A 12,153-nucleotide genomic window follows, 5' to 3' on the forward strand; every position below is an offset into this window, starting at 1 on the left:
AAGCGCCATCTCCCATCAAACTTTTTCTAACACTTTACAATAAGGTTCCATTCGTTAACATTTCTTACTGCATTACTGTATCATGAACAAACTATTAACAATCTATTTTTACAGCATTATTCCCCATTTATTTTACTTTGTTAATGTTACTAAATAAAAAAATATTTTTATTGTTAGTTCATGTTAAAATGTCTTGATATAAAACCCTGAACGGTGTCTTAAGGTGTGGAAACCGTGGTAAAAGCGGAATAATTTAGTCTGGCCCGTTGAATTATTGAAAATGCTCATTCGAGGTAACACTGCGCATCGAGGCCGCATTACTACCACGGGTGTGTATTATTTTTCAAGTTATTTTTCACATTTTTTTTTCTCATTTTCAATAATTCAGTGGTCCGTTCTCAATTATTCCTTACTTAATTTCAACATATACTAATACTTGTTATTTTTATAATATTTGTTAACATTGGTCAATGCACTACTAGGCCTAACTAACAATGAACAAAACAAAGATTAATAAATGATGTATGTACATCATCATATTATATTTACTATATATATATATACCAACATATATATATACTAATGGAACTGTATTATTATCGTAAAGTGTTACCATAATATCAAAGTAACATTCATCTGTAGGCTTTTTAATAATAAAATGTTATATATATATATATATATATATATATATATATATATATATATATATATATATATATATATATATATATATATATATATATATATGTTTGGAGAACAGATTATGTGTCTTTTGCCATAAAAGGAGTTGGCCGGATGCGCTGTGTGATGCGCAGGATTCCGGCCTCGTGCGTAGCTCATTACAATGTTAAGTAGGCAGAGAGCTCGCAGAGAAAGGCGCGCAGCTTGCACGAAGAAAGCAGCAGACGCATGGAGTGCACACTCAACTCATGACAGCTGAGCAGCACGGACGGTACAAGCTGCCAATATATTTCATTTTTACATCTCTAATCAAAACAATTGGATTACTGTACTGAAGTCATGCTCCCTTATTTTTCCCGCCTGTTTTTTCGTGGAGTTTTGCTATTTTTTTCACTATTATGCGAAGCTGCTGCTTTTAACTTGGATTTGGAGAAGCCAACGGTTTACAGTGGACCAGAGGAAAGTTATTTTGGATACTCACTTGACTTTTTCCACCCGACACAGGACAGAAACACGTTAGTGGGATTATTATTATTATTATTATTATTAATCTCTTCCTAGTTTACCTTATTTTGGTGTATAAGCTCCCAGAACCATCTTCCAGTGCATGCCATATTAACCACAATATCAGGACATGCTTAGTTTGCTTATGCAAAACTAATGTTTTGAGACTATTACCGCATATGTGAAAACCCACATTCAGCACCACCAACGTGGACCAACATCAACTCCTCCTAAAGTTATACTGTAGTTCAGCTGCATTGCTAATGACGCATATTTACAGCTCGGCTGAAATTAAAACACTCGTTGTTTCATTAATTCTACCAGACACCAAGTAGCCTAACTCACCTTTGTAATCGCTTTCTTTTCTTCTCAGTTATGTGGTAGCTTATATGTGTAGGTTTGTTTGATCTAGTGGGTTGCTGTTGTGTGTAGATATATACCTTTATCTCTCCAGCATGTCGGTGCTGGTTGGGGCTCCTAAAGCGAACACCTCTCAACCAGGAATTGTGGAGGGTGGAGCGGTGTACTACTGCCCCTGGCCGGCATCAGACCCAGGCTCCTGCCACCAGATTCCCTTTGATAAAGCAAGTATGTACCCTCATATAAAACATTCCTTAAAATAATGTAAACAGAAGAGCTGATATAGAAATATGTTTTATAAACTGTACTAAAGTGTCTGAACTTTTTAAACATACATTATCAAACATTTCAATTTGAATTGATGAGTAGGCTACGTGAATACAATTTTAGACTATAAATAATAGCGAGAATATGTTCTTCTGTGTTATAGGCCTATCTACAAATGTCCTTCTATTATAGGCAATTTTTTTCTTCTTCTTCTTTTTTCTCTCAAAGCAACATTTTAATAGAAGCATCATTTTAAGAGTAGGCTACATAAATTCCTGCTTTGCCAATAAAAAGATAAAAAACCACATCCAAGAAAGAGTTCATTTAACCGCATATGGTTTGGTTTAACATTTCAGGAGCGGTGTAATTACTATAGGTTTCCAGAGAAAGGCGCGTAACTTCAACTGAGTGCCTAATCTGCCACAATTAGACGTACATTGCGCGCGCTGGTCACCTGAATATTTTATCTTTGCACTTAAGAGTTTTCTCACTCTCTAAATATAAAAGTACACGAAGGTTGTAGGTATTGTGCAAGAGAGTCAAACTGGCCAGTTTGCGCAAAAGGAGAGGTGGCTTTTTTTAGAGACAAAAAACACTGTTAAATCACATTTAAATCGATGTTGTCATCTAGGTGGCAGATGGCAGGAGTTTGTATTATATTCGCGGACTATTTTAAGGAGCCATTGCTTGCCGGGAAATACAGTGGTCAGTTTGGAGTGGCGTCTCGCAGACAGGAGACAGACTCGTGCGCTGCGGAAGGAGTCGCGCGGTTGTATTCATAGCATTCTCTAGAGGGAGCTTTGATCACAGCAGTTACGCTGTTCCTGACTTTAAACATGGTTTCATTTGAGTTTATTTTAGCATCCACAATCAATTCAGTATTAATAAGAAGCTGAATAAAAGAATGTAAGAATTGTTTTTCATTTGTTAGAACGGAATTACTGTAGGCCTACATTGTTGTTTAGTTCTTAATTATTGTTTTGTTGACTTGAATTTGATAGTGAAAGCAGTTTTGCATTGGTCATATTCAGGGTTGGGAGGGTTACTATTGAATGTATTCCACTACAGATTACAGAATACATGCTGTAAAATGAAATTTGTAATGTATTCCGTTAGAATACTCAAGATCAGTAATGTGTTCTAAACACTTTGGATTACTTTTTCAGCAATGGTAGATTTTTTCACTTGTTTTGACTTTAAAAACTCTGCCAGTACAGTAAGACAAAATACACATGTTAAAAATACATTTTCTGAAAAAACTAAATATCTTATGCAGTGTTGTTACTAAAACAATATCAATCAAATTTATCTTGTTTTAAGGATTTTTTTAAATATTTTTACAGGAAAACAATACAAAAATTGTAATCAAGAATATGATTTTTTCCTTAATATCAAAGGTCTCACTAGAAAAAAATTAATTATGATCCAATGTGAATTTTCTTAAAAATTAAAAGATAAAAGAATCTGATTGTGCCTGGTAACATGTGCATGCAAAATGGCTAGAAATATCTGTAAAGAAGTTCAATGGGAAGGAGGAGGCGAGAACCGGCATGGCAATATAAATAATATTTTAATGAATAACTTAAACCAAAAGACAAACACACACACACATGACGGACATGTCCGTAAACTATCTCTCTCTCCTGCACAATCCTCCGCAGTCAGCCTTTATCCCTCTCGGAGGCTTGAACAGGAGCATGCCTGTTTAAGCTTGTCAGTTCAGAAAACTGAACCTTCAAAGAAAATACACAGGAAAATGTGCTTTTTGTTCTCCATTCTTTTTTGTAGTGCTCATAAAAAGATTATGTAAGTGTCACTGAACTTGCCTATGCATAAATACAGTGTTCCCCTTCTGTCGCTCTCTCCACGTTGTGTCAGAGAAGCGACACTAGGGGTCTCTCTTGAGCGCCGATATTCACCTCTGAACTATGAAAAAAGGCCAATGAGTGTTGGCAACCAGTATTTGCATGTCCCGCCCCCGGACATACGGGTATTTAAGCAGCGCAAATACGGGAGTTCATTCAGAAAATTTCTTAGGAGCCGATGGTCGTGTCTGCAACTGCTGCGTGTACACACCGAGTTCCTGCTATCCCTCTGCTGCATGCTGTTGGATTCTACGGCGCACAACAGTGGCTTTCTCCTGTTGCACGGCTGTGCACTTCCTGCCCCTGGGCGCTTCGACAGCGCAGATTAAAGAACTCTCACAAGTTTTTTTCATAAAAGAGTGATTTTATTTAAAAGAGTAATTTCCTCTAAAAGAGCAAAACACAGCGGCGTTGAACGTCCTTTTAAGGACGCGTCTTTATAAAGATGCCTTTCCGCCCCTGTGTTGTTTCTGGATGCGGTAGAGTGCTCTCCACTTCAGACGGCCACAGGCGTTGTCTCGTGTGTCTGGGTAGCGATCACACCGAGGCTGCGTTTGTGGATGGTTCATGTTCTCACTGCGAGAACATGACCATGACAACGTTGCGGTCGCGGCTTGCTTACAACCGTGAGCAAGCCACTCCAGCCGCCCCCCGTGTTGCTCCTTCCCACGGGATTGAGGACGATGCGGCTGGCGATGGAGGCGATTTGGGGATGGCAGCGGGTGCAGCTCCGCCGGGTACGCCCCCTCGGACCACCCGCACCCCAGCACGCTCGTTGATTCCCGTCCGTGCTCGAGGCGGCAGCGAGTCGCCTCACAGCCAGTCTGCCGACCCTCTTGCGATGGAAGCAGATGAGCTCGCCGCGGCATCGGAGGGCGTGGTATCTGATGCTGAGGACTCCCCTGGGCTGCCGCTTTCTGGCCTGCACGCCCAGGCTGAGGCCGACGCACAGATGACCGACATGCTTTCCCGGGCAGCCAACAGCGTGGGCTTGGATTGGAACCCTCCATCCTCCCCACAACCATCACGGCTGGACGACTGGTTCCTGGGGTCTGGGCGCCGCTCACAGCCTCAAACCCCCCCGCCCCCCGGTTCCGTTTTTCCCGGAAGTGCATGACGAGCTGACTTCGTGGAGAGCACCCCTCTCCACTTGTCACACCGCCACAGGCTCGTCCACCCTCGCCACCCTCGATGGCGGAGTGCACCACGGGTACGATGCGATTCCCTAGGTGGATAGGGCGGTTGCGATCCATCTATGCCCCGGAACCCCTACCACCTGGCGAGGTCGCCCCGTACTCCCTTCCCGGACCTGTAGAGCAACCTCCTCGCTGACAGCGAAGGCCTACAGTGCCACCGGACGCGCCACTTCCGCCCTGCATGCCATGGCTCTCCTGCAGGTCCACCAAGCCAAGGCACTACGCAACATGCACGGGGGTGGCCCTGATCCCGACATGATGCAGGAACTGCGCTCAGCGACCGTCCTCACCCTGAGAGCGACGAAGGTCACAGCGCAAGCGCTCGGGCAGGCGATGGCCACGCTAGTGGTCCAGGAACGTCAACTGTGGCTGAACATGGTCAAGATGCGTGAAGCCGACAAGACTCGCTTCCTCAACGCCCCTGTCTCCCAGTTCGGCCTCTTCGGCGACACCGTCGAGGACTTTGCCCAGCAGTTCTCCACGGTAAAGAAGCAGACGGAGGCCATCTCTCACATCTTGCCTCGCCGCAAGTCTGCCGCCACGGCCCATGCCCCGTCTGCTCGCCGAGGGCGTCCTCCCACGGCCAGAAGACAAGCTCCTGCTCCGCCTCAACCCGGGCCCAGCTCTCAGCCCCAGCGTCAAGCAAACCGCGGGAAGCGCACGCCCCCTGTCTCACGGACCCCCTCGAGAACCCGGAAGGCTCCCAGGCGCTCCTGAGACAACGCACCCAGAGCCCAAGACGTTAGCTCCGGAGGTGGTAAGACCGCTCCGTCCCCCGGTGGAGGGCTGGGAGGAGAATTCTTTGTTTTTTCATTTGCAAAGAGCTATTTCCTTTGTCTCTGGGGCACATGGCCCGCAAATGCCGTTCTCACGGCACTCTGCTTTCAGGCCTCAACAGTCCTGGCTCCATGGACGTGGTGTCCCCGCCTTCAGCCCCACGACTGTTCCCCGGCCGGTTCAGACGAGTCCAGAGGACGCCAGCATCAGACCTCCTCCTCAGTCATGAACCCGCCCCCTGTCGGATGCGCGGAGCAAGGTAAGTGCTTTGAGTTTATTCTCAGCACCAGAGCCTCGGGATGCCATGTTGCCTCCCGACGCCACGTTACCTGTTCCGTACCGCTGCGAAGCCCCGCCGGGTACGTCCAAAAAACTCGTCCCCTTGGTGCTCCTAGCACGGAGTTTAGAGGCATGGCTTTCACTGCCCAACCCGTCACGCTGGCTGCACCGGACCATTCGACTCGGTTACGCAATTCAGTTTGCCAGGTCTCCGCCCCCTTCGTGGGCGTACATTTTTCCGCAATACACGGCCAACATGCCCATTCCCTGCGTGAAGAAATCTCCTCCCTTCTATTAAAGGACACGATAGAGCCTGTCCCTCCAACCGAAACGAAGAAGGGTTTCTACAGCCCTTACTTCGTTGTACCCAAGAAAGGCGGTGGCTTACGACCGATCTTGGACCTGCGAGTTTTCAATCAGACCTTGTCCAAACTCCCGTTCAAAATGCTCACCCAGAAACAAATTCTATCTGGAATCCGGCATCTAGATTGGTTCGCAGCGGTAGACCTGAAGGATGCGTACTTCCACGTCTCAATTCGCCCTCGACATCGACCCATCGAGGCCGGTGGAACCGAGGCCCGCTGCGCTGGCACATCAACTGCCTAGAGCTGCTGGCTGTTTTTCTGGCCCTGCAGAAGTTTCTCCCGTAAATTCGGAACAAACACATCCTAGTCAGGACAGACAGCACCACAGTCGTAGCCTACATAAAACTACATAATGTCACAGCTCGCCCGTCGTCTCTTCCTTTGGAGTCAGCAGCGACTCAAGTCACTGCGCACCACTCACATCCCCGGCAACCTCAATGTGATAGCGGACGCGCTGTCAAGACAAAGCTTGCCTGGCGGAGAGTGGAGGCTCCACCCCCAGTCGGTCCAGCTGATTTGGGTCCGGTTCGGCAAGGCTCAGGTAGACCTGTTTGCCTCCCAAAAACCTCCCACTGCCTGCTCTGGTATGCCCGGACAGAGGCTCCCCTCGGGGCAGACGCGTTGGCACACAGCTGGCCTGCGGGGCTGCGCAAGTACGCATTTCCCCCAGTGAGCCTTCTTGCACAGGTGCTATGCAAGGTCAGGGAGGATGAGGAGCAAGTCATTCTGGTAGCCCCTTACTGGCCCACCCGGACTTGGTTTTCGGACCTCACGCTCCTCACAACAGCCCCTCCCTGGCGAATTCCCCTGAGGAAGGACCTTCTTTCTCAGGGACGGGACACGCTCTGGCACCCGCACCCAGACCTCTGGAACCTCCACGTCTGGCCCTTGGACGGGATGCGGAAGATCTAGCCGGCCTACCATCGACCGTCATAGATACAATCAATCAAGCCAGAGCCCCCTCTACCAGGCATCTTTATGCTCTAAAGTGCCGTCTGTTCGTGGACTGGTGTTCTTCCCAAGCCGAAGACCCGCAGAAGTGCGCAGTTAGGTCAGTGCTCGTGTTTCTTCAGGAGAGGCTGTAGAGGAGGCTGTCCCCCTCCACCCTCAAGGTGTATGTCGCCGCTATCGCGGCCTACCATGACACGGTAGACGGAAAGTCTCTTGGTAAGCACGACTTAATCGTCAGGTTCCTAAAAGGTGCCCAGAGGATAACTCCCTCCCGGCCTAACCTGTTCCCCTCCTGGGATCTCTCGGTCGTCCTTACAGGACTCCAGAGACCCCCCTTTGAGCCGCTTGACTCAGTTGGACTCAGGGCCCTCTCTCTCAAGACCGCCCTGCTGATCGCGCTCGCTTCCATCAAGAGGGTCCGGGACCTGCATGCGTTCTCTGTTAGCGACGCTTGCCTGGAGTTCGGTCCGGCAGACACTTTCGTGATCCTAAGACCGCGACCGGGCTACGTGCCCAAGGTTCCTACCACACCCTTCAGGGATCAGGTGGTGCACCTGCAAGGGCTGCCCCGGGAGGAGGCAGACCCAGCCCTTTCACTGCTGTGTCCAATACGCGCTTTGCGTATTTATCTGGACCACACACAGAGCACCAGACGCTCTGAGCAGCTCTTCGTCTGCTTTGGGGGACAGCAGAAAGGGAACGCTGTCTCCAAGCAGAGACTCGCCCACTGGGTTGTCGACGCCATTTCCCTGGCTTATCACACCCAGGCCGTGCCCCCCCCTTGTGGGTCAGAGCCCACTCCACCAGGAGTGTTGCGTCCTCATGGGCACTGGCTAGGGGCACTGCCCTAGCAGACATTTGTAGAGCAGCGGGCTGGGCAACACCTAACACTTTTGCGAGATTCTACAATCTCCGAGTTGAGTCAGTATCGTCCCATGTTTTCTCAGGTACCGAGCCCGTAGAACTCGGTAGCATGCCCACGATCTGACCGGGTGAATCGCTTGCACCTAGTGCCCTTCCCCCTAACCAGGGGAAACAGTGCGCCTTCATTCCCAGGAGATCCCAGGTTTGGGACACTGGTTGATTCCTCCCTAGCCCTCGTGGGTCGCAGTTCAGCGGAGGAACTCGCCGACCCAAGCCACTGCGGATACCGCAAGCTACCCTGTACTGGTATAGGTGCTCCACAGGTAAGGCCTCCTTCGGACTCCCTCTGTGTGTAACACCACGGTTCTGCCCCCTCTGGCGAGCGGACTCACGTGTTTCCCTTAGGCAGTCACGGCTGCCTCGGTTGCCGTGCTGTATGTTCCCCCCTCTATGAGGCTGGATCCACCACCGCACCAAATTTTCCACATAGGCCCTAAGTCAGGCCTCTGATGGTTTTGCCACTTAAACTTGCCTCCCCTCTCGGGTAAGCGTGGCCTCCGCAGGGTCTTCTCCGCCCTGAATAAGGGCTAAGACCCCCTTCCCTCAATGCGTGTAAGGGCCCCGAGAGACATAGAGAGAAAAGAGGCCCGGCCAGGCTTGGCCCATTTCCAGGTTGGCGGCCAGCACCTTGTTCCCCCCTCCAGGGTAACGATAAGGAATCCTGATGGCTTAAATGGGGCATTGGGGAAGGGTACATGCAGCCTGATACAGTTGGTCGTCCTGCACGTAAGAATACCTGCTCGCTCCTGTATCAGCAGTTCACGTACACGGCTCAGCGCATGGCACTTTTATAAGTGGACCCCTAGTGTCGCTTCTCTGACACAACGTGGAGAGAGCGACAGAAGGGGAACGTCTAGGTTACGTATGTAACCTCCGTTCCCGGATGGAGGGAGCGAGACGTTGTGTCTCCCCCTGCCACGTCGCTGAGCCGAGCCACTGTTGTGGCTGGACCATTTCCGGCTCCTCTGAAAAATCCTGAATGAACTCCCGTATTTGCGCCGCTTAAATACCCGTATGTCCGGGGGCGGGACATGCAAATACTGGTTGACAACTCTCATTGGCCTTTTTTCATAGTTCAGAGGTGAATATCAGCGCTCAAGAGAGACCCCTAGTGTCGCTTCTCTGACACAGCGTCTCGTTCCCTCCATTGGGGAACGGAGGTTACATACGTAGCCTAGACGTTTGTTTCTATATACAGATGTGTGTCAGAGTTCACAATCCTGAACATCATCAAATAATGTCACTTACGACTCAGTACACTTGACTTTGCGTGCCATTGCAAACGGGGAGTTGTCCTTCCACACAACCTAGTTAAAACCTCTTTCCAATAATGCAATATTCTAATATTGAGCTCCGGCCCTCAGCAGGCGGTTCTGATGCTGGGGATGATGACTATGTCATGTCTCTTGCTGCATCAGGTGAGTGGTAAGTGGAGGATGCTACCGCCCCTCCCCCAGCAAGGGCGAGAAGTGTGTACGCGCCACTGACAAGGAGAGGCTTCACATACTTTCGAGGGCTTTCGACAGAGAAGAAAATGGTTATGAGAAACAGATCACCTTCACATTCTTCTTCTTATGTTTTTGGTGATTCACATTCTCTGTATATCGCCCCCTGCTGGGCAGGGAGAAGAATGTCTACCAAAAAATGACAAATATTGATCTGTTTCTCACCCACACTTCACTTCTGAAGATATGGATTTAACTACTGGAGTCTTATGGATTACATTTATTCTGCCTTTATGTGCTTTTTGGAGCATCAACATTTTGGCCCACAGAGCTAAATATTCTTCTAAAAATCTTAATTTATGTTCTGCAGAAGAAAGGAAGTCATTCATACCTGGGATGGCATGAGAGTGAATAATTTGAGAGAATTTTCATTTTTGGGAAAACCATCCCTTTAAAGTGATATCTCAGCCTTAATTTAATATTCTGTCATCATTTCCCTACCCTCATGTTGTTCCAAACCAGTGCGACCCTTTGTATTATGTGAGACACACAATATATTAAACAGAATGTTAGGGACTGACAGACTCGGACCCCATTCACTTTCAAAATATAGAAAAAAAGCATTCACTGAAAGTAAATAGTGACTCAGGCAAACATTCTGTCTAATATTTCCTTATTGTGTTGCATAGAAGACAGAAAGTCATACGGGTTTGGAACAACATGATGGTGAGTTATGACAGAATTTCCATTAATAATAATAATAATAATTCTGTAACACATGTTAAATGTGTATTATGTAATGGAATATAGGGGAGTTAACGTCCATTATGTCATTTGTGAAAGTAACAAGTTACTTACTACTTAGGTACTCTTTTAATTGGATACTTTCTTACTCTTACTCAAGTAATTATTTATGTTAGTACTTTTACTTCTACTGGAGTAATTATTTTACTTGAGTACAGTTTTTGGCTACTCTACCCACCTATGAGCGCAAGGCACAATCTGTAATCCACAGCCGAAGCTGTGGAGCTTGCATGTGTGGCCCCTGAACGGGCCGTGCTAAACACACCAGCACTGACGCATTCAGTCATGAACACCATTTTACAGGCCAGAGCGCCATCCATGAGACGCCTCTGCGTGCTAAAATGGAATGTGTTCACTGATTGGTGTCTTTCACATGGCAAAGACTCAATAAACTGCCCCATACATGAAATTCTCATATTTCTTCAAGAATGATTAGACGCAGGACTCAAATCAATGCTCAAAGTTTATGTGGTGACTATATATGCATATTGCGCACCTAAAACTGGATTAAATCCACCTTGGGCGACTACAGTCCCGAATTGGGACCTAACTTTGGATCCTAAAAGTGCTTGCAAGGCCCCCCTTCGAGCCTTTGGACTGTTGATTTGCACATGCTCTCCATTAAGACCGCACTACTGCTGGCTCTGGCCTCAGTCAAAGGGGTTGGTGACTTACATGTACTATCAAGTGATAATTCATGTCTAGAGTTTGGCTCCGGTCTTTCAAAACCCACTGTCAAACCCAGAAAAGGCTATGTGTCTAAGGTTCTAACACCGCCCTTTAGAGCACAGGTGGTTCACCTTCAATCTTTCTTCCCTCCTCCAGTTAATTTGGATCAAGGAACAATCCTTGCATTTGTTATGCCCTGTGCGGGTGCTACACGCATACATTGAGCGCATCTACCTGTTCAGACTGTCTGATCTGCACTTTGTGTGCTATGGAGGATGCACTAAAGGAAAGTCCATCTCCAAGAATAGACTTTCTCACTGGATCGTTGATGCTATTGCCCTGGCATACGAGTCGGAGGGTAAGATCTGCCCATTTGGTGTTAATGCAGACTCAACTAGAGGTGTGGCCTCCTCATGGGTTTGGATGAATGGTGTGTCTTTACAAGACATATGTTTTACAGCAGGATGGTCTTCTGAAAACACAATCACCATATTTTACAACCTAGACGTAACATCTCTTCACAAATCCTCTCTGTTTAGAGTGCTTGCTATTTCGCTTGCCAAACATATACTTATGCCCCTCCCCTTAGGTATGGGCTCCCCATCATTTTACACAACCGCCTGATTCAGGCCATTGTAATTTACCATAAAGTCACAAGCACTTTCATTATTAATAAATGCCCTTCCCGACTGGGTTCCTCCTTGTCCCTCAGTTAGAAAATTTTGAGGAATGGTGTTTGTTCACCTGCTTTTATAGCGGACAGCTTTGTGCCTAAAATGGCAGGGTTCAAACACCATAGCCAATATTAGAATATTGCTGTTATTGTAGAGAGTGTTTTCAACTAGGTTGTGTGGAAGGACAACTCCCCATATGCGTTAGCACACAATGTCTCCTTCCCTTCGTCTCAGGGAACCAAGGTTACGCACGTAACCACGATGTTTGTTTATCATGTCAAATTAATATTATCAGCTGGTATCTGCAAGTATCTGGCTCCTGTGTGCAAATTAATGTGTGCAGGACAAGGAAAGACTACTTTCCCCCTCTTTGAATGGGAAGATAATAATAA

General features: G+C 47.4%; 1 protein-coding gene across 1 annotated transcript in view; it reads left to right on the forward strand.

Moving 5' to 3' along the window:
- The first annotated feature begins 875 nt into the window (after nt 1–875).
- LOC127657983 (integrin alpha-8-like) overlaps nt 876–12,153 on the forward strand; it is an 89,486-nt gene continuing 78,208 nt past the window's right edge. Inside the window, exons 1-2 of the mRNA XM_052147028.1 lie at nt 876–1,196; nt 1,640–1,773. Coding sequence (XP_052002988.1) covers nt 1,021–1,196; nt 1,640–1,773 — 310 coding nt within the window. The 5' untranslated portion in view covers nt 876–1,020. The remainder of the gene's footprint in view (nt 1,197–1,639; nt 1,774–12,153) is intronic.

The sequence above is a fragment of the Xyrauchen texanus genome, chromosome 17 (genome assembly GCF_025860055.1).
Source record: "Xyrauchen texanus isolate HMW12.3.18 chromosome 17, RBS_HiC_50CHRs, whole genome shotgun sequence".
Lineage (NCBI taxonomy): Eukaryota > Metazoa > Chordata > Actinopteri > Cypriniformes > Catostomidae > Xyrauchen > Xyrauchen texanus.